Genomic DNA, 23,695 nt, shown 5'->3' with positions numbered 1-23,695 from the left:
AAGGCCTTTTCCAGTATTTATTCATGCCATGTGGCAGGAATACACTCGGCTCACACTGCTGGTAGGAGATCATGATTTTTGACTAATATATATGGGCAACCCGGAACATGAATATCATAATATATCAACGATATGATGAATTTAGAAACCCAAACATTTTCTAATGTATCATCCAAATAATCACTGGTAATATACCTTTACACAAGCGAGACAACCAGAATAGTGTCGGCTCTGCACATTTCCACCTAGCAGATTTAAATTGGGTAAAAATATAGATACACGCACACCAAAAAAGATCATTCCAGCCCGGCTTCATATAGCACCCTGTCACACAGCCACATCCTATATCGAGCTAAGACGAGCTGTTGCTGCCAGGACAGCTGACACGATTATAAATTAGATGCGCCGACCGCCGCGAGCCATCTGCCAAGCTGTGGAGTCGAGACCAGGGAAAGGAAAGAAAGAAGAGTGCACATCTGATCTGATATCGCCCTCAAAAAGTAGGCTGATAACGCTGGCCTCAGCAGCAGCAACAGACGAGCATCAGACGCACCTAGTAGACCCATCCCCCCCGTCCCAACTGCACCCCGTCTCCTCCCCGCCCAGCACCCCCCGATCTAGGCCACCCGTCTGACGCCGGTCTGGTCCCGGGAGCCTATGAGGAGGGAGAGTCCCCCTTAATGGAGACAGCACCTGGGCGGCGGCGGAGGAGGAAAGCTGGCAGATACAATGGAAGCGCTGAGCAGGGGGATGCGCTGTTCTGTTTTATGTACGTCTCGGATAATGAGGTATTAGGTCGGCCCTCAGTTGGGAACGAGCGTCGGAGGATAGACTGGTTTCCCGTAAATGGAGGGGTTGTGATGCGATGACGTTGTGGTGTGAAGTGGGTGTGGTTTGGGTCGGATACAGACGGGGGGGGGGGGATGGCTGGATCGCAGCTGTGGGTGGGGGGCCTAATGAGGCGATGGCTATATACTCATGTACGTTGTGCTCGCCCTTCCATTGAGGCTGGGTCTCCAGGCGCGGAAAACAGCAGATGTAACACCATTATGTTCTGATCATTTTAAATTAATAAGCAAGTGGAGGATTATTGGTCTGGCTGTCCTTCCCAAACCCTGTGGTTGCCTACCTGGCTACAGCGACAAAACATGCTAACGCAGGAGCAATGAAGGCCATGACAAGTGACACAAGACATGGCAAAACATGCTAGAGCAGGAGCAACAAGGCCATGACATAGACATAGGAAAACATGCTAGAATTGGAGCAGCCAAGGCCATGACATGTGACATCAGACATAGGAAAACATGCTAGAATTGGAGAGGCAAAAGCTATGACATGTGACATGAGACTTAGCTACATTGTGTATGATTGAAGAATAATTTTGAATAATATAAAGTATTTTACTTTCAAACTTGGTTATTCATTTTTGAAGGCCGAGAATTTTGAGAAATTCTGTTTTTGGAGACGCTAGGCAAAGTCAGTGAGACACGTCGGCATGCATAATTAGAGCCACTAAAGGTTAGTTTTTGGGAGCCACTGACTGAAGACTATTTAGATGGATCTGGCCTGCAGTCATGAAGTCACATTAGGCCTAATCAGTTTGTTATTACACCAGGCAGGGAAGACCGATGAACTGAAACCTTGATAGAATGCAGAGTGCAAATAATAAGCGGGACGATCAGCGATGCATTCAGCATGGTCACCACATCACTAGCCCTGAGCAATGCTAAAGGTTTTTACAATTACACTTAATAAGTACGCTAATTTATTTAAATCACAACAACCTGTGTTCCTCGTTTGTTCGACACATGGATTTATTTGCAAGTATACCACCAATAATAATTAATAATCATTGTTGGAGACTTTATTTATTTACCTACATCGTGTTGTCCTCAGAGGCACCCACAGTTGTGGTCACGGTTTGTAGACATGCAGGACACATATTTTTAGGACACGGCAGAAGGGCGTTTAAGTTCAATAGGAGATTGACATCTGGCATTTTGTCCGAGGCATTTTTTTATCCTAGCTAGTTTTTTTGGGGTTTGCTTGTTTGCCAAAAGTCAATGTCATGGAAGTGATGTAGAGCATATCATGAACCGATGCAATGGTGTCTCTTTCACACAAATACACACGCACACAGAAACACACATACACGCAGACACACAAAGACACAAACGCATACACACACATGCACGCACATGCACTTGCAGAAAGAAACACAGAAGCACGCAGACACACGCAGAAACGTGCAGACACATACACACACACGCACGCACACACAGAAATACACACACGCGCAGAGGCAGACACACATGTCCAAATGCAAATTAGCTTCCTGATCCTGCTGTCGTACAATCCAGATACTATAGATATGATCGCACATAAATATTCTCTCCAATTTCTACTTTGCCGTTTTAGAGAAGCGGAATTGCAAAATGGCCAATTCAAAAACCATGCTCGCCGCATAGACGGAAAATCAATTTCTGTTCAGCAGCCAATTGTTATGCCTGTTGAATGGCTTCCCGATTCTGATCAAAACTACGATTGCCAGTCCTCCAATGGCTGGGATGGGCCATGAATGGCAGCGAGAGGAACTCGGTGTTCTCTGAGAGTCGCAACAGCGTCAGCCATGGCCTGTTTCTTAAGTGTCTGTGTGTGTAGTGTGAATAGAAATAGCAAAACATCCTGGTTGGCATCCAAATAATCGCAATTCTGTTCATTGTAAAGTATGAATGTATTATGTCAGGATGCATTATATTTTAAATGAACATTGTTGTGGTTCCCTTTGGGAACAAAGATTGGTGGCAGAAATAATACAGCAACACGTGGAAGACATGAAAAAAAAATGACCATGGATTGTATTACCCGACTTATAAAGCACAGTTCTTTGAAGCGCTGTAGAAACACGATTGAATATTAATAAGTAGGATGCTGTGGTTCCTGAGATAACAACATTTGAAGAATATTACGTCCATGGATACCATTAAGAAAATAATGACTCAAGTACCTGCATTGCTAGAGCTTGCTATTGCTGTAATGTCCCTGGAAAAAAAACATAGTAATTTCAATTCCTTTGCCTCATTATTTTCCATAGAGGTCGAAAATAGGCCACAACATGTATTGTACCCTCCAATTCGATTCTAGGAAACACTTAAAGAGGATTCTCTGCAAATAGAGCAGCCATACACAAAAACCCACATGTCATAATAAATAGGCCTATGTCAGGCTACGCAGGCGTCCTTATGAGTAAATAAATATGAAACAGAAACATACAGCGGGAGAATGTCACAGGCCTTTGAAATATTCTCTCTCTCTCTCTCTCTCTCTCTCTCTCTCTCTCTCTCTCTCTCTCTCTCTCTTGCTCTGTCATTCTCTGTCCCTCTCCGTCCCTCCCTCCCTCCCTTCTCCATCAGCCCAATGTGTGACAGCTGTCACCGACGGCGACGGAGGGATAAAGGACGAGGAGGGAGGCTGGTCTGGTGTTGGGTGTCTAATATTTTGCCCAAAACATTAGACACCCAAGGACAGACCAGCAACCACAGCCCTGGGATTACCTCAGATCCTACAGCGCTAATACAACACTCTTCATCCTCCCGGGTGGAGAGACACAGACTTTGTGATGGATGACTCAGCCTAGCACTACACCTGGGGTCCTATCGCTCCACCTAGGTTCCTATGGCGCTCCACAGACGCCCTGCACTCGACCGCCTCCATTTTAAACATTACTGCACATACATCCGCAACAACAACAACAACAACAACAACAACAACCACAATGAGAAAAAAACACCCCTGCTGGGCTGTGTTCTTTCTTTCTGTGTTTTTTTTCCACCGAAAGGGTCAAAGCTCGTTGAACCCCAAGGCCACTGTGGCAGGGAGCAGGACATCCATCATCCGGACAAGGCCGGTCAAGTTTTAACGTTGTGTGTTGTTGTGTTGTTGCGGGTCCGGTCACAGTTTGTTTGGTACCCCATGGAGGGCGGGGCGGTGACAGAGGCGAGGGGCTCTGTCGCTCTGACACGATGAAAAGTCTAAGAGGCGATGGCAGGCGAAGGGCTGTAATCAAACAGCACCGGGGTAGTATGGGTTTACAGGGCTGTCACCGCATCACTGTTTCAGACTTTCATCCGACAACCACCACCGTTTGCTGGAGTCAATACCATGAATGGAATGTAGGAGATTGGTTTGATATCAGATATCAAACCTTTGTAGGAAATGATTTGATTGAAGGAGGAATATGATATAAGTTATGATGATATATTATGATGATATAATAAGATATTGTTGTCTTGTGGAACTTGATACATTGTTTAAATAATAGATGTCTCGTAGGGATATATAAATATATGCGTCCAGCATTTCAAACATTAATAGCATGTCGTATATTCTCATAATGTATCATTCAATTGTGATTTGATTGGCAGATTGTCACCCTTAATATTCTGTTTGAAAATGGTTTCCCAGTAATGCTAAAATGTCGTAAATAAAACAAAAACAAATAAATATATTTGAGCCCGGTAATTATGGAGACCAGCAACAGCCCACAGCATTTTCCTACCTGTCTCATTCAACCCCAGTAAAAAAAACTTTACTGCTCCTGCAGTTGAAAAAAAATTAAATAAAGAAACTTGGACTTGTCAAAGGTCACCCAGAACACATTGAGAATTCAGTTTGGCTCGATTATTATTCCAACTCAACAAGGTCACAAAGACACAGAGTGACAACCCATGCCAAGACCAGGAAACTCAACCTTAGAAGCAACGAGACAAACGCCATTTATAACACCAAAAATAATAATTACAACAAAGCAAAAACACACTTAAAGGTGACATATTATACCACCAAGCCGTCTTGAAAATTGGCCTCTTCTGACATCACAAGTGGGCGTGTCCCCCTAGATGGATGACGGATAGATGAGCAACGGTTGCTTACATTCTACTGCAGGGGTCTCAAACTCGCGGCCCTGGGGCCAATTGAGGCCCGCGGGATGATATTTTGTGGCCCCCTACTTGACATCAAAGTTTAGTGTTAGTGCTGCCCGCGCGTTGTTGTCAAACGCACATTTTTGCTGAGTCGCTTGCCACACTTTTTTATCACTTGCGATAGGGGGACCAGATGTCCCGGTTTTGCCGGGATAGTCCCAATTTTGAGTTGCATATCCTGAGTCCTGACAAAAGCCAAAGGACGCTAAAATGTCCCAGTTTCCACCAACCGCTTTGAAATGTCCCCTGTTGTCAGCGATAACATAGCCAACATGATCTCATTATAGCCCGATCATTAATTTAGATTGGGTCAGTTGTGCTCCTTTTTTTGGTGGAATACTTGATGTGGCCCAGCCTGACCCAGACTCTACCTCCAGCGGCCCCCAGGTAAGTTGAGTTTTAGATCCCTGGTCTACTGGGTAGGCTGGTAGACTGATCTATCCAGCATACATCTAGTTGGACAAGCCTAGATGGCTTGTAACGGCTAATCACACCCACACCTGGTGGTATAAAATGTCACCTTTAAAGGATAAAAAACAGCGGCCCCCGACACTGGCACCCCACCAGCACCAGTACCAGCACTAGCACCACCGCCAGCAACAGCTCCCGCCTACCTGAGTTGCAATCGTCGCCGGCGAAGCCTTCCTGGCAGACGCAGAAGCCGTCCTTGCACAGGCCCTTCTTGCTGCAGTTGTTGGCGCAGTACACCAGAGAGCAGTCCTCCCCCACGTACCCGGGCCGGCACTGGCACGTCGCGTTCACGCACGCCCCCTGGTCGGAGCAGTCGTTGAGGCAGCGGCCCAGCGTGCAGTCCTCGCCAGTGTAGGCCTCCTCGCACACGCAGTCGCCGTCGATGCACAGGCCCCGCCCGGAGCAGTCGGACGGGCAGCGCGGCTCCGAGCAGTTGTCGCCGCCAAAGTCGCGGTCGCACGCGCACTCGCCCTCCACGCACACGCCTTGGCCCGAGCAGTCGTCGGGGCAACGGGGCTCGGAGCAGTTCTTGCCGCCCCAGCCCTCCTCGCACACGCAGCCGCAAAGGTCGAAGCTGAAGCTGCCGTGGCCGCCGCACGCCGGGACGAAGTCCAGGCGACCTGGAAAGGAGGGACACGTGTTGCGATGAACACAAACACACAAACACGCAGACCTAGCCTTGTAGCATTACCTTAGCCTTTTAACATTACCTTTGTCTTGTAGCATTACCATCGCCATGTAGCATTACCTTAGCCTTGTAGCATTATCTCTGCCTTTAACCATTACCTTAGCCTTTTAGCATTACGTTAGCCTTTTAGCATTACCTCAGCCATGTAGCATAACCTTTGCTTAACTACATGGATATTTAACTTCACACCTTTAACACTGTGGTTCACATTTGAGGGCAGGCTGGTCTAGAGGTTTGGTTTGACGCCCAGTCAAAAGGTTCTGGGTTCAAACCCCAATATCTGCAGTCAGGCATCCTTGAGCAAAAGGCCTGAACCCCTACCTCCTCCTTAATGACTTAATATGTCTGAATTCCCTGGAAGCTACCCTGGATCAAATCATCTGCTGAATAACTAAACATAAATAATACAATATCGGGAACATGTTAATTTTGTTTGGATTTTGTGTTCGATATCCACCGTTACACTGCGGTATGGACTGGTACGTGCCGGAAAATGTGCCAAGAAACTGAATCCTGGAAGAACATAATTCACCGGGAGTTAGCAGAACCCGACAAACCCACAAGGTTGCTGATGCGAGGGGCCGGGCAGATAGACGACAGCATCGGTAGCGCCACAAGGAGAAGCCGTGAATAATAACCTGAACTTAAGATATCAAACACTAAGTTACCATCCGCTTGTTTGAATGTGTTCCATCGTTTCTAATATATATATATTTTTTTATTTGAGGTTCTAGGAACTGCTTAATAAATTAGCTTAATTTAATTTGTCACATCTATTACACAGTCCTTTTCAATAACCGAATAAGTGTGGGGCGATTGTGCAAATTTGTATAACGCGGCATTTGGCGAACGTGTGTATAATATGCACGTGGAATGATGTGTTATGTGGAATGTGACGTGTTATACATGTATATTAGATTCATTTTTCATGCATTATATATGCAGTGTATGTGTAAATGATGTAGGGTATGAAGTGTAATTTTGTTCTGTATGAAAGTGCAGCACTGCAAGGAAAATTAAATAATAGAACAAAGAGAATGACTTAATATACTCAATACTGTATTTGAAAATAACACCCATAATCCAACCATTGCCCAAAGAGAAAAATCCCCAATAAATATTGGTTAATAACACACTGGGCGACATCAAACTGAACATATTAAAACAGTTTGGGAAGTTGACTAAACATTGCAATTAAAATATGCAATCATAAAAACAGAAAGCAATCGCAGAGATCTCCAAGAACGTGTGTGCTTGAGGGACCCGGGAGCAGCCAATAACCACAAGTCCTTGATCCCTCTTAGTTCCCCTCTTACTGTCCATGATGGCATCAGTGCATGATGGGGCAATACCATGCAAACACATGAAAACCACAAACAAACAAAGAGCTTATGTATATCACGTTTAAATTGACGTTTTCAAATCCTCTGCAGGCAAACTCTACGCCTGTTATTCTGTTTATATTCTGAGGTCTCATTTTAGGTCTGTCTTTACTGCTGCTAAAGTGGCATGCTAATGCATTAAACTCACAATCTGTGGTTACCGATCAACTCACATTTGTAAATCCTCAGTAGACCGATGATTTACAACTTCTCCTGCTGCATTTGTTTATATTCCACAGGCACATTTTAAGACCGACAGTTCATAAACAGCCCGCTCCCTGAGCTGATATAACAATAAATAGAGTTATTCTCGTAATGATACTTTGCTGTTTTCTCCGTCCCTCCCTGCTCACGTAAACCTGTTTCAAATGCAGAGCGTGGCTGATGGAGAGTAAAACACACTCTAGCCATCTGAACACTCTGATTTTAAATGGCCACACTGTTATTGCTTGACTGTGTTATTTACCATTATCCAATTCAGTTGACACTAATACAGTTCATGTCTCCCCCTTGTTTAAAATACTATTAAATACGAAATTGTTAAAGCTCACTCTAAAACCCACGCTAGCACAATCCCTTTGAAAGGATTCAACCTCTGATAACAAATGATGCAGGGGGTGTAGCCAATTCTCATCCCTGCATTTGTATTCAAACGCATGATGCTGCACCGTCTCCGGAAATATGTATCTCGGCATCGGCAGAATTTCCCCCAAAACAGCTTCTTCGCACTGTGAAGCACGTTCTTGTGTTCTCTCTGTGGCATAGATAATGCGTAAAAAATGGAAAATATGGAGCGAGATTCCACAAAGCAACGTCTACGCTTACGATTTTTCAATCTGACTTTTTGTGATCAGATCTGGCTGATCCCATCACAAATGTCGCTCTGCATCCCGACTTGGCACTTGAATCACATTGAAATGACAAGTGTAGCCAGGAGTCCACAGCTACATACTTTAGCTGTTTCATCCCATAGCTGTACATTTGCAGCCACTATAAACCTTTATATTGTTGAACAAACAACTAAATGTGTAAATTCATGAGAGGCGTCAATGACACACAATCTAAAAGACTTTAGAATAATAGTCTCACATCCAGCAGACTAACTTTCGACTGGGTGAACTTTCATTTGCTTCATATATCTTTTAAACAATCATCTTGCTTGGGGCGGAGATATGGAGGCGTGTAATTACCAAAGAGTGAACACAAACTCAGCCACGGCGAGCAAACTAAACACCACTTATCAAAACCCTCTTCTAACATCCATCTTCCAACCCCGCGAACGGAAAAAAACACCTCTGCCACAAAACAGGAAACAGGGCGTGACCTCGCCCCGCCCTTTTTCAATTATCTCAGCCTCTGGCCCAGACTTCACCCCCCCCCCCCCCGCACAGAAGATCTACCGTGGGACAGAAAAGGACTGCTGGGTCTGAAATGACGGACGCACAAACACAGCAGCACCCCGACCCACCGGTGGCGCTGTTGTCCCCACAGCAGCTGGAGTCGCAGTGGGCCCGGAGCAGGGACACCTCGCGCTCCAGCATCTCGATGCGGGTCGCCAGCTGCTGCACGGCGGTGGCCGACGGACAGCCACACGCCGCCTTGGGGATGTTGATGCGGTGGGTGAACGTCACCTGGACAAGGAGCAAGGGGGGAAGGGGCATTGTCAGGAGAGGCTTTTAAACAGGTAGTGCACAGAGCGGTTACACATTCACATTTATTTATCAGGGCTATCTCTATGTTAGATTTACGGGCTATCTAACATAGCTCTGTGCTTTGGGCTACAGAGTTGCATCATGGTTAGTGTTGAATCCACATTAATCCTTCCTGCTGTTAGATTCGTCACAAAGATTGTTTTGGAAAGAAGACTAAAAATACTGCAAAGCAACAGATGAAATGTGTACTCCATCAACTGTGAATGCGCTGAAAAACACGACTAGTAGCACGCTTTTATTTTGTAAGAGATTAAAGGAGTATTTTTTTGTGGCTCCCTCCTGCCAGTGAGGGACAGCAGATAATAAATCACTTCAGAATCAGACATGGATCCCAAATAACTGCCGGCTGAGATAAAACACTGTTACCGTGAATCCTCATAAATTACTGGCCCACGATATTACCGTCATTATAATCCAATTATAATCCATCACTCATTTGATTCAATGTCAGTACAAATTCCTCCCTCGTCTTTCTTCCTCGATCAATGGCTTCCTTCTCCTTGTTATGGCCTACTGTCCAAACAATAAAACACTTTTAATTAAAAGATAAAAGCTACCTGGCTGTCAGTGTCCACGGTCTGCTCTGTGTACTCTGTGGGCCCGGCCAGAGCCTCCATGGGGGGTCTGGACCCCAGATCAGCCCGGACATCTGGCAGGAGAGACAACAAGGGTTCATATTCACGTTGACCACCTTAGCAGGCAGTAGTAGCAGTTGGTTTAGTGCTATTTTTAGCTGATGCTGTCAGAGTTTGTGTGTGTGTGTATTTGTGTATGTGTGTGTGTGTGTGTGTGTGTGTGTGTGTGTGTGTGTGTGTATGTGTGGGTGTGGGTGTGTGCACATGATGTGCGTGTGAGTGTGTTTTTGCATATGTGCGTTGATGTGTGTGTTTCTTTGTCTGCGTGTGTGAGTGTGTGTGTGTGTGTGTGTGTGAGAGTGTGTGTGAGTGTGTGTGTGTGTGTGTGTGTGTGTGTGTGCGTGCGTGCGTGTGTGCGGCGTGTGTGTGTGTGAGTGAGTGCATATAGATGCAGTTGTTTGTATGTAAAGGTGTACGTGCATGTACAAAACACCTCCTGTGTGTGTACGTGTGCATGTGCGTATGTGTGTGTGTGAGAGTAAGTGTGCGTGTGTTTGTGTGTGAGAGCGTGTGTGTGTGGGTATGTGTGTGTGCCTGTTTGCGTGCTTGTGTGTGTGTGTGCGTGTGTGTGTTTGTGTGTGTGTGTGCATGTGTGTGTGCCTGCAAGATAACAGATAAAGTCCATCCACTACACAGACGGACAGGAGGGCGACGTCACGTCTCAATCCCGCATGATCACCTGGAGCGGAGGAGGACTCCAGGTCCACGGAGCAGAGGGACTCCATGGGCACATTGATGTTGTACACGTGGTTGAAGACCACAGCTTGCTCCCCGAGGCTCTGATTCGACAGAGCGGCAGAGGCCAGAAACCCCTCCCCCGGGGCCTGCCTCTTCACTCTGACGGTGCGCACCAGCTTACTGTCCCCCGAAGGAGCAGCACGAGAGGGCGTCTGAGGAGAGAGGAAGAGAGGGAGAGGGAGAGAGGGGAGGAGAGAGGGAGATGGAGACAGAGAGAGTGACAGGGAGGGAGAGAGAGGGGGAGGGAGACAGGGAGGGAGAGCGAGATAGAGACAGAGAGAGTGACAGGGAGGGAGAGAGAGAGGGAGGGGGACAGGGAGGGAGAGTAAGAGAGAGAGAGGGAGAGAGGTAGAGAGAGAGACAGAGTGGGATAGAGAGAGACAGAGAGAGGGAGAGAGACAGATAGAGACAGATAGAGGGAGAGAGGGAGAGGGGGTTGGAGAGAGGCAGAGAGAGGGAGGGGAGAGGGAGGGAGAGAGAGAGACAGATAGAGACAGATAGAGGGAGAGAGACAGAGAGAGGGAAAGAGAGAGACAGAGAGAGGGAGAGAGACAGATAGAGGGAGGGAAACAGGGGGGGAGAGGGAGGGAGGGAGAGAGAGAGACAGAGAGACGGAGAGAGGGAGAGAGGCAGAGCACGAGAGATAGAATGAGGGGGAGGGACAGAGAAACAGAGAGAGAGAAAGCGAGGGAGAGGGGAGAGAGAGACCAAGACAGAGAGTGAGAGTGCATCATAACTGGCACGATAAAAGAACGCATTGTTTTGGCAGGCCGAACGCATACAATTTCAGATGAAAACCAATTTATATTTTTGGTATCTGTGGTGCTCTGAATTAATTCATGAATATTTTAAATTATTATTACACTGAAAAGAAACAACATAGAAAGTATAAAGTGCCGAAATATCCTTTAAAAACGGTGATGTGACCGTGAGCTGAGATGTAATGTCAGCATTATTTAATACCTGGGGATCGGGGGAGGTCAAGAAGGAAGGAGGCATGAGATGATGGCCATGGGTAAGGCAAAGTGAAAAAACTCTTGAAATACACGTGTACCAGGGTTCTTCTTTTAAACATATTGACTCTATCAGGTCAATAAATGCCACTTCTCCTGAAAACAATGTTGTTAGAAAGCCATAGTTGGACACAACAGCGGTGAATGTTGGGTGACTTCAGTGCAACCTTAAGAAAATCTCTGGTGTCGGTCTGGGAGATGGAGAGACCAGGGGCATGTCTCATTAGCATACTTGTTTACTGTTGTATTCTCATTAGGGGAAGATATGCAAAAGTGGATTGAAATTTCTTGATAAACATTCTGGTTTGAAAAAAATAATAACACTAAACTCAAGGTTTTCAAAAAGTGGCCCAGTGTGTGTGTGTGTCTGTGTTGATGTGTGTGTTTGTGTTTATGTGTGCGTGTGTTTGTATGTGCGTGCAAGCATGTGTATAAATATGTGTTTCCGTGTGCGTGTGCCAGTGTGTGTGTGTGTGTGTGTGTGTCTGTGTGTGTGTGTGTGTGTGCGCGCATGCGTGTGTGCGTGCATTTGTGCCGGCCTTCATGGAGTGCGTGTACAAAACTCAGAGACGGTTCCACATTGAATATCGGAAGGGTTAACCAAACAGTGTTTACATTTTCTAAACGAATTTCAGCGCTGTGGTACTCTGGTACTGTTGGCAGTGTGCTGCCTTGTCCGTGTGTGCTGTGAGTTACCTGTAAGGCCAGAGACAGAGCCAGGGTCAGCATCCAGGCTGCTGCAGGCTTCATTGTTCTGGAAGGCTTCTGTACAAGCAGCATGCTGGCGTCTCAGTCCTCCACAAAGCTCTCCTCCCGTCCTTCACCGGCCAGGGAACAATGCGCACTACAGGAGGGTAACACAAGGCACAGAGAAGGACGGTGTTATGGGAGACAGCCGAGAGAGAATAAAAACAAACCTACCCATGTGATGCAGTGTAGGTATATCACAGCACTGCAACCACAGATCACAAACTCATCATTAACATCCATGTCATGTCATAACTGCATTTGATGATATTCATCTATTTCACAGTGATTATAATGTTTGTTTGAGGCGTTTCAGTTTCCATATAGCAAGCAGCGGGTGCGAATAAGCTTTGGTAGAAACCTTACATGCAGCCCATCTTTGCCAGGGTCAACTTTGTAATAAAGATTCCTGCATTGTTTCTGACAAGTAAACAGATTAATAAACTAAAATGCATTCTGTGTGTGTACATTCGTGAACGGCCTTGGTGGGAGTTGAACCCATGGCAGTGCTGATGGCCTTGGCCTTACCAAGGGCAGCTTCACCGGCCCCTAAAGATATACATTCAAATTCGAGTGTGTGTGTGTGTGTGTGTGCGTGTGCGTGCGTGTGCGCGTGTGTGTGCATGTGTGTGTGCGTGCGTGCGTGTGTGTGTGTGCAAACATTAGCATTAGCTCAAATCTCGCCACTAATAAATAAATAAACGCCTTTGATGGGAGGTTTTAAAACGATAAATAAAGAAAGGCCCTAATCCCTGGAAGGGATCCCTCTGCCAGGGATTAGCGGGAGAACATGGAAGAACCTTTGAACACATTTTCTTCAGCTCTACACCAAACATTTGATCTCTCCGGCGTGAGCGAGGGATAACAACAACAGCAGCCACAACACGACGCAGCGTGTGAAGGGTGAAGGGTTTGACGTGTGGATCTGGAGCAGGGAGCAGGCTTTAGAGACGTCGCTGTACAGTAATCCTCTCTCTCTTTTCAGAGCGGAGACACTGACTACACGTCCCGTGTGATACGGATACCTTATGACCTGTCACCGGATCGCGGTTGTCTTTAAACAAAGGATGTGTACCGCTCGCGCACAAAGCACACAAATCACGGCAAAGCGGCAGCCCGTCAGACAGACGACTGTGATGATAATGATATCTTTATACCGTTTGTTTGTTTGAGATACAACTGGGAAAAGGGATCGCCTAGTCGGTTTATGATGATTGGCGTAAAAGGAGGTTGATTTAATTAGAATGAATTGTTTCTTTTCATCGGGATACAATGTGTGCTGCTCTGAATACAGGGGATCATAGTTGCTGTATTAATGGAGTTTGTGTTACAGATTAAGCATATCTAGGTTATCTTTGTTCCCTTATTTTCTCTCTCTCTCTCTCTCTCTTGCTCACTCGCTCGCTCACACATACACACACACAACACACACACACACACACACACACACACACACACACACACACACACACACACACACGCACACACACACACACACACACACACTCCTGGCCTGCAGAAGTGAACCCCTGCTCCATGCTAGGCTGGTGCGTTTTCTCATTATGTCTCGCTGGCTCCGATGTCACTAGAAAGAAAAATGTATCGCTCAGAACTCCCCTCCACACCATATTCTATCCCCGCACACACGAATAAACGAAGAACGAGAATACAATGTCGTTGTCCCTGATTCTCGTGCTGTCCATCCCCTACTTTAAAACGGGTTCAACGGTTAGATTTGTCACTTTAATTCATGAGGCGCCCGGTCCCTCTATGGCGCTGAGTGGATCTGCTGAAGAGGAGGCAGAGGAGGGGAGGAATTCTAATTGAGGAAGATGTGGTGTCTAAGGGGGAGATGGCAACAGTGATGAGGGCTCATTTGAAGAGGCCCTCTATCCGATTGCAGGATCTAAAGGAGCCTGTCGAGTGAGCTGTTTGAAGACAAAAAGATTTAACTATGTGTACGTTTTCGCAGCATGGTGGAAGGCACATACAGGGAAGCACTGATACAACGTTATCTTAAGTGGATTGGACTTGGCAAACTAGATTCTAAATTGCAGAGGAGATCCAAGCGCTACTGACCTAAGAATGGTGTGTATTATAATGTCATGTAATAATAGGAATTAAAAGAGCCTGAAAAAAACTCAAGCAATTTGCTGAGAAGGGATGCAGGGGGATAGCTCGGCATTTGGGATAATAATATAAACATTGTCTGTACATGTACGAGCGTTGAAGGTTGAGATTTCTTCTGGCGTGTGTGTGTGCATGGTGTCTGTGTATGTCTTTGCGTTTTCACGTGCGTTTGTGTGTTTATATGTGTGTGCTTGTATGTGCCTGGCAACGCACATGTGTGTTCTACCCTTGATACAGACTCTGCAAGTTCCTACCACTGTATGCGTGGGCAGGACTCTGTTGGCAGCTGGTCAAACCGTGCAGCTCACAGTGGAAGCCGCGGTAGCCGTGTTCGGCAATCTTGTATCAACATCCTGCATCGCACGTAAGGGAAGGTAGGCAGGCAAGCACTCTCAGCCAGGGCCTCTTGTGTGTGTGTGTGTGTGTGTGTGTGTGTGTGTGTGTGTGTGTGTGTGTGTGTGTGTGTGTGTGTGTGTGTGTGTGTGTGTGTGTGTGTGTGTGTGTGTGTGTGTGTGTGTGTGTGTGTGTGTGTGTGTGTGTGTGTGTGTGTGAGAGCCAGCTGGAACAGCTCTTATCACCACACAGGCAGGTATCTTGATCAGGTTAGGTAGCAAGCGGGGCGGAGTCCAGACTTATATTTGACTCTTATATTTGCACAGAAATGGGGAACCCCCGACTCTCTCTCTATTTATTTTTTATCAGTCAGGTGTGTGTTGTGGAGTTCCTTGATCCAAATCGTATGCTTCGTATTGATCTAGGTGTTTACTCCTTCCCCGGGTTCATGCTGTGAATGTTGATAGAGATTGTCATGGTTGTATGTACACCTGGGTGGTACTGTAGTGTGTGGTGTTGTGCAGTCTACACAAACACTCGTAGTTGTGTGTATGCATGTGTGCCCCTGTTTGTGTGTGTGTGTTGTGCGTGTGATCCCAACGGTGGAGTAATAAAAAATAGAAAGTCAGTGAAGGTTAAGTTCATATTGCATCCTGTACTGCTCATATCCACTGTGTTGGCCACTCTTGATTTTTATTTTATGAATTGCTTTGGCCTTGTCGGAACATAACGTAACCATAAACTCCCAGCCGCCAGCCCAACCTCTCCCTCCTTCCTCTCTTTTGGCTCCGACGCTGAATACGCAAACTCTTTCTACCCCTGGGGACCCCACCCGCGCGCGGTTAGGCTCTGGTCTTACACGCCACGTGCCATTAAAAACCTTTGCAGATTTGCCAAGAGGTGTACGGCGAGACGCATACAGATGAGGAAGAGGACGGGCTCGGACGAAGCCGACCGGAACAGGTCTTCTCCACGGCCATTAGCCCCGGGTGCTGTCCCCCTTCCACTCGTGTTCTCGGGAGTCGGTGATAACAGGCCTCTGTTCTCAAAGGACGTCGGGATGGTCGGCTGACAAATGGCCTCGCGACGCTTCCTTTGCTCACTTTCCCCCGCGTGCATAAAAAGATGGAATTGCCCTCTTCATCATCTGTGGCCACAGAACCCCCCCCCATGGTACTATATCGCCGGCTGGCAGAGAAGTGTCTACAGTTGAATGTCTCTGGGTTTGGAAGGATCAACTTCATTAGTCCTCGATGTGCGTTTAGGAGATGGAAACATGGGAAGGATTGCCGTTCACAGCTTTGATGTTTTTCAGAGAGATGAAAATATAATATGGTGTGTCGTCCTCTGGGTAAACGCAGCCAAAGGACATTGGCCAATGGCGTAATGTGTTTGTAGTTGCTTATTGCATAAGACTTTAGCTTATCGCTGCACTATACTCTTATACTCTATGTATATATATATATATATATATATATAGAGTTTCCAAAGTCACAGGATAAGTTTGAAAGGCAGTCAAAGTTACATGAGGTTTTGTTCTTCAGTTGTTCAGGTCACGGTGTCGACCCAAGCCTGCAAGCGTTTTACCATTTTGTTCTCTTCTTTTTGGACAGTTGCCCTATTGAATTGGGAGTGAATCAAAAACGGAAGCGAAGGACAGTGTGTGTCCACTCTTAACCATGGAATGATGCATAAAACCCTTTTCAGAAGTCAATATTGACCGAAACTAATGAACCCTTTCACCGTTTAACAGCAGGGGACTTCGGCAAAGGAGTTTGCTCTGAGAGCACACAGTCTATACATCCATAGCTTCAGTACAGAGACATGGCATCATGTCCATTTTCTTTTTAAGTCAGTTGCCCTTCATAACATTCACAGTCTCTAAGGGCTTTACAGACGCTCCAGGACTACTAGCTTAATCTACTGTTTTATGTAATGCAGAGTAGGATTTCAGATACACACACACACACACAGACGTATGAACAGGCCCCCTGGCTCAACGCAGCACGTCCGTGCAGGCCAAAGAAAAACACCACTGATGTACTGATGGCTCACAGGCGGCCAGGCGGCTTGGCAGAAACACAAAGGGTTACTTAACTCCATCACACGTGCGCACAGAAAAAAAAAGAAAAGCTATTCACACGCTCACAAGCAAACATGTATCATTTTTGTAAGTGTTTGCATCCCTTTCATTTTAACAGTGGTCCACCCGCTTGGATTGTAATACGATCTGACAGCATGGGTGCTCTCCGCACAGCCAGCGATTGGAAGTGCATGAGTGAAAACAAATGCAATCTGAATGGCCTCGTAACAAACTCTGTGGTTGTGTGTGTGGGAGTGTGTATGCATGTGAGTGTGTGTGTGTGTGTGTTAAAGTTCCCGTGAAAGAGGGGATGACACGCAGCAGAAGATTTGAATGAAGTCATGTACAGCACTCATTCCCAAAATTAAATATGATTATAATGATGATTATTATTATTATTATTATTATTATTATGATTATTATTATTATTATTATTATTATTATTAACACAGAAGTAGAAGAAGAAGAAGAAGAAGAAGAAGAAGAAGAAGATGAAGAAGAAGAAGTAAGGAACATCTTATCCCATTGATGGATAGGTGGGCAGAGATAAATGAAATGTTGACGCAAAGCACTTCAAATCAGCTGGGTGCTGCAGCATCAGTTAACAGGGACAGCAGAGGTGTCCTTACCTTACCTAGCCATCTGCCATGCCTTATTATCACACACATTACCATAGCACTCTATCAGGAAGTCTGTTCAGACACAGACATGTTCTAAGTAGGTGTGTGTGCGTATGTGTGCGTGTGTGTGCGTGTGTCTGTGCCTGCATGGGATTTGACACGTATGTGTGTGTACATGCGTGCATATGCATGTCTATCTCTGCCTTTTACAATAGCTCAGTAGTTGTGTAAGCCTTTGTCTTCCTACCAAACGCTAGAGGACAACCCAGGGCACACATCTCTCCTCCACGCCGGATGTCTGAAGGGGTACTCGGGCAGGAGGGGCGATCAATCGGTGCTGCAGCCTGGTGATGTCACCTCTTTATCCCGCCACACTCCACAGTCATCATCTTCGTCCTATTAGGACTTTATGGTGATCTTCTTCTTTTGCTATTGCTCCTCATCGTCTCATCATATAACGACCCTTGGTTCAGTTTTTGTTTATGTAACTCAGCCAAACGTTCTCAGTCACATCACAGCAAACAAGGGAATCATTCTATGTGCATATACCTATTACCCGCTCCAGCGGAAGGCTTCTTCAGCAGATTAAATGTATTTTTTTCTCTCTCCTGCTCTCTCTCTCTGTCTGTCTGTCTGTCTGTCTGTCTGTCTGTCTGTCTGTCTGTCTGTCTGTCTGTCTGTCTGTCTGTCTGTCTGTCTTCCAGTGGCTCTGTTATCCTATCTTTGATATTCTCATTGAAGGGGAGCCACAACCTCCATTTGCACAGGCTAATGGGCAGTCACCTCAACGGGAACACAACAGCCATGGCAGCCCTCTCCCATGTGGTTTATCACTCCGCCTCACATTCCCACCACTCTCCCGCCTCACTTCCACGCTTTTGTTATTCTTTGCAACAAAGAGTTTTTTTCTCTCTCTCTTTCTCTCTCTCTCTCTCTCTCTCTCTGTCCCTCTCCCCACTCTCTCTCCCTCCCCTCTCTCTCTCTCTCTCTCTCTCTATCTCTGTCCCTCTCCCCACTCTCTCTCCCTCCCCTCTCTCTCTCTCTCTCTCTCTCTCTCTCCCTCTCCCCACTCTCTCTCCCTCCCCTCTCTCTCTCTCTCTCTCTCTCTCTCTCTCTCTCTCTCTCTGTCTCTCTCTCTCACTCTTTTAAATTTCTCTCTGGTAATACAACGCAACCCTTTTCTCATTACTCTCATCATTCTGGCCAATTGCCTTGTCTTTCAGGATCATTGGGCAATGCTCATTGGCCACACCTGCAACCCAGGGCTTTTCACCGGTCGTCTTCGCGCTCCCAGGGCTCCTCTAAAGCATCGATGGGAACCAACAAATGGATTTGGAATGAAAGCGAACAACACTCCGTGATGCCAATGATGACTGGCTGTGTGGGGGTGTGTGCCTAAAGCAAAAATACCTTCTTTTTTTTGATCTGCAGAAATGAACAAAAAACGGCCTCTACACAAATAAAGGATGAAATGGTTGAGATTTGTTTCCTTTTGTAAAGAATTATTTTTGAATTAAGATGAACTATATCTGTAGCGCAGTGGGTGTTCGTCCATTATCACGTCGTTAAATTGATGTCAGTGAAATTGGTTTAAAAAGAGATATCAAATGAAATGAATGCTATGAGACTGATTTTATTCCATTTCAGAAATGTATAAATATCAACATACTCAGGTTTTAGCGTTTTAAGGTAATTTAAACTAATATTTGTTACACATGTAGTATGATTGTCCTTAAAATGTCTGTTATTTGGCCTCAAAACCTAAAAGTCACAGATTGAACTAGAAAAGGTTCTCAGTAGAGCACAGACCTCTGCCAAGGAATAAGCTTGATAGATTGGGGCTAGCTTGGAGGGAGCCAATACCTCAGCCCAATGATACCAAAGAAAGCCCAGTTTTGAGATTAAAAAACAGTAAGTGTGCCTGGCCGGTCACCCAGCAATCATGAACCCTTGGCAAAATAGGCAGGATACACTTTTGATGGTGTTATAAAAATCGATCCGAGCTTATGCTCTTACTTGGCCCATAACCAACATATCCACAAAATTTGGGCTAAATCCGTGCTCAACGTTTTGAGATATCCCGCTCACAGACAAATGCCACTACCACTCCCCCATTTTGGCTGATTTGCAAGAAAGTTAATAAATTCTTATTTGGCCAATAACCAACCTACCCACCAAATTTGGTTGACATCTGTGCTCAACCCTTTGAGAAATCCTGCTCAAAGAAAACATAACCTCAATGGCAAAGGTAATCTTTGGATGTATTTATGTATTTCTCAAACAAAATACATTGAGTTATGATCAAATATTGTTTTACTGGCTTGCTGAACCTATGAATTTATGTTCTCACATTTGCCTAGATCTGTTTATTCTTCTATATATTTCTGTCTGTGTGTATGAATGCATTTGCTTCTGTTACGTAACCTACATAAATAGTCACAAGTCGTTCTCCTCATGCACTTCATCAAAACATCTGCACGCTGAATTAATCATCGACACCGAGAGACATACAGATATAGATATAGAGAGAAAACTGAAATAGAGAGGAAGAAAACAAGTTAGAAGACCCCAGCAGAGGGAAGATAAAAGGTGGGATTCAGTTAATGGACAAGAGAAAGTTTCCAAAAAACAGAGAGTAAAGAAGGTGATGTATCTTCCTATACTTTTTGGTTGACTCAAAGCTAGTTTGGGGAGGAACGAAAGGGAGGCATGCGGTACGGTGTACCAGCAGATGAATGCCTTCTGCTCTTATATTATGCCCTGTAATGATGGACATCTCTTAGCAGAAGCCATTTCCCATTTCAGGGCCGGTCAATTTGGTAAAAAAAAACACAACAAGTTTAAATAGGACTAACACACAGAGCTAAAAGTTGGATTGTGGGGCAACTTTGAATAGAAGCAAATTATAATCATTTATTTAACTCATAACATTGAAGTCATGTTGGGTTTCCAGCCACTGGCGCTCTATTTGTCGAGCACATTGGTAAAAACGGTTGGCTGTAATCACACATCAGACATCACAATCACAGACAATGTTAGCATCAATAAAGCAGCTACGAAACGCTGCTGCTGAGGCTAATTTGAAGGACAAACAAGATCAGAGATGTGGTTTTATGAAGATTAAAGTTCTGGTCATTATTGACTGTATTTATTACAAGAAGTTATTTATTTATGTATTGCTGTGCATGTTTTGTTAGGACATTTGTTTATTCATTTCTACATCATCTATTTGAGCAGGTCTTGGGTCGCTGATGTAAATTAGCAATTAGTGTGCGTGTTCTTTGTGGATGATCACAACACGTAGTAGACAGCTGTCATGGGATTGCTGATAGGTTTCTGTTGTTCCATTAACAGGTCAGGTTCAGTTCAATCTCTAGTATAGGGACATTTAGACATGGCGCACAAATTGTCTGTCAAAGTTAGAAGCGACGCTAGAGTCAACACTGCTGGGATGAGTGGGAGATACCAGATCCACACACAGGATCTTAAAGTGTAAAATAACAACGACATATCAGAGAGGGATATATCCACTAGACACCTGCATAATATATTGTCTGAAAATGTCAAAAATCTATTTAATATACTTAATAAACAATTTCAACTGCCTTGAAAAGACAATCATCTAATGCCAACACAGGATACATCACACTAACCGACTCCATTACAACGACCAACAAGTCCCGATTTTTAGAGTCGTCATCTCGGCACTCTCTCGTGATCAAAATCGGCTGTCACTGGGGATCCCCCCACAAAAAAATAAAAACAATCCTAGCATAGCCCACCCCACACCGCAGGATAATCTGGCAAAAAATAATCAGTACCATCAACAAATCTGGGATTTGGCGGAAGGGGGACATTGGGTACAACATCAGGCTGATTATGCTGTAGTGAGTAAACAGCATTAGACACAAAGCCCTGTGCGCTCCTATTGTGTAGTCTCATGCAGACTGTGTCAACTTGGAAAACCCTTTGAAAAATAAATGACCAGGGTTGGAATTCAAATAAAAAAAGGAAGGTAATCCATCAGCCAAAGACGGTTGTCAAATAGAGAAGTGTTGCTCACGCTGAACCAACCGTCAACGCATATACATCGACATGATCCAATCAGTATGATTGCTTGACAATAATGAATGTACTCATGAAAGTCACGTCGTTCGCCTGTTTTCTTGAAAGCCTGAATGTCGCATCGCTTAAAAGTCTCCTGCCGCAAGGAATTATTGGACGGTATGATCTCCTTTCCTTTGGAAATTGTACCCCATACAAAGGGAGACATAGACAATAAAAGAACAGCATTCAAACACCTTTCCTCAGCATTAAGGTAATTCTTACAGACAAACAAATCAACCTCATGGGTCATTTTGGATCCTTCCTAAGCAAAAAAGACTGTCTGACCGCAGCATAGATTCCTGTCCATGGACATGCCTTGGCTACGACCCCCTTTGCAACAATGTCCTGTTTCTGTTGACATCATCTTCACCACGGCTGTCAGCGAAGTAGAGCACCTTGCAACGTGTCAACGATTCATGTGAATGTTTCTATAAACACGACTTTCCATCTGTCAAACTAATCTCTCTAAAAAGCATTTTAATGAACCAGCTTGAGACTTTGTTTGATAAGTATGAGTCTAAAACGGCATAATAATGTACTCCTACGCTGGTCAGAGTGTTCTGGGGCTACTATTATGATTCAATAGCATCAAGAGTGCGAGGCATTTTAAATTCATGGAAAAAGCTGTTCTTCGGTGATGCCTGAGTAGCACTCTTTGCAATTTAAACACTGTCAAGTGCCTCGGTTTCAGTGATGCTTTTGTTATTCATTCTCTCTGTCTCTCCCCTTTTCTCCTCTTTCCCTCTTCGCGTTCCTCTACCTCTTTCTCCCTCACACTATGGAATTACCTGAGAAAAAACATTGAAATAGGCTCCCCCTCATATAAATCATTTGTTTATTTTCTTCATTCCCTGTATTGTCTTTTCATCCGTTTTTTTGTATTAACGTTCCGAGTGGAGCAGAAATTGCAGGGTATTTATTATCTCCTATATGTTTTATAATCAATGAAGCCAACATAACTCAACTAAAGTCACCCTCTAAAAAGGGGGTTAAGGGCAACACCAGCCGAAGGCCCGGAGGCATGACGAGCTGTCAGACAGAGCCCAGTATGGTGTTCTGTAGATATGGTTGAGGGGACTGGCGTGTCGCTGGATGTCTCCTGTCAACCCAATCACCATTCCATGACAGAGGGAAGGGCTGTTTTTCAACGGGAATCTACTGTAGTATGGAATGACACTGATCCTGTCTAGCTCAGCTTCTAGGGTATTGCTTCAACATAGCTAGAGTTAGGGCCTACTAGGGCCACCCATATATTCAGGGGATTTTGACAAGAGTGTCCATTTAACGACAAGAAATGTGTTACTTAAAACTGATTTACTGTGGTCGGTTTAAAAGTTGTTAAGAGTGAGAGCAGAAACAAGCAGAATACAGCAGAATAGAGCAAGATCAACAACCGAAAATGTGCACCTTTATCTCTCACCCCTCCCTCCCTACGTTTCTCCATCATGTTGCATTCCCGCACCTTTGATTGATAGGCCAGATGGATTCCCCTAACAAATCATGGAATTGATTGGTCAGAAATGAGACGTCAGTGGGCTCATTCTACAGAGGCAGCTGCAGTCGATTCTCAAAGTGCATTTCTCTCACCTATTCACTAAAATAAGAGCTCTTAAATCGTACCTAGAACATCTATAATGGCATTAGTACAACAGTTTGGTTGAATTAGATTCACATTTTTTTCTTGACAGGCATAGCATAGATTTTTTTTTCATCCTGTCATTCGCCTACCACCACTGCATTTTATACTTGAAATAGAACGATTTAAAATAACAAATATATAATAAATACTATTCAGTAAATAAAGTATTCCTCATTTTTCTTTGTCTTGCTGTGTCATTTTATCATATGTATCCCATTGTATTCCCATTGTAATGTTATCATTAATATTTTGTGTTAATTTGTGTTTGCCAAATAAACAAATCGGGAGCATAAGCAGCATCACTGGCTTACCATGGCTGTCGTGCAATAATAATCGTGTATAAAGGGGGCGCTGGCACTCTTAGCCGAGCCACTGCATGTGTATTTATCAGTTTATTACAGTTTGCATGTAAGGT

At 44.9% G+C, this 23,695-nt stretch overlaps 1 protein-coding gene across 1 annotated transcript in view; it reads right to left on the bottom strand.

Moving 5' to 3' along the window:
- tnr (tenascin R (restrictin, janusin)) overlaps positions 1 to 10,683 on the bottom strand; it is a gene marked incomplete at its 3' end in the record, with an annotated part of 64,221 nt that extends 53,538 nt beyond the window's left edge. The window contains exons 1-4 of the mRNA XM_079750490.1: positions 10,550 to 10,683; positions 9,793 to 9,884; positions 8,992 to 9,154; positions 5,597 to 6,073 (exon numbers count right to left, since the gene is read on the bottom strand). Coding sequence (XP_079606616.1) covers positions 5,597 to 6,073; positions 8,992 to 9,154; positions 9,793 to 9,884; positions 10,550 to 10,595 — 778 coding nt within the window. The 5' untranslated portion in view covers positions 10,596 to 10,683. The remainder of the gene's footprint in view (positions 1 to 5,596; positions 6,074 to 8,991; positions 9,155 to 9,792; positions 9,885 to 10,549) is intronic.
- Between the last annotated feature and the right edge of the window lie 13,012 nt (positions 10,684 to 23,695).

The sequence above is a fragment of the Pollachius pollachius genome, assembly GCF_949987615.1.
Source record: "Pollachius pollachius genome assembly, chromosome: 14".
Lineage (NCBI taxonomy): Eukaryota > Metazoa > Chordata > Actinopteri > Gadiformes > Gadidae > Pollachius > Pollachius pollachius.
This window is presented reverse-complemented; position numbering and strand designations above follow the sequence as displayed.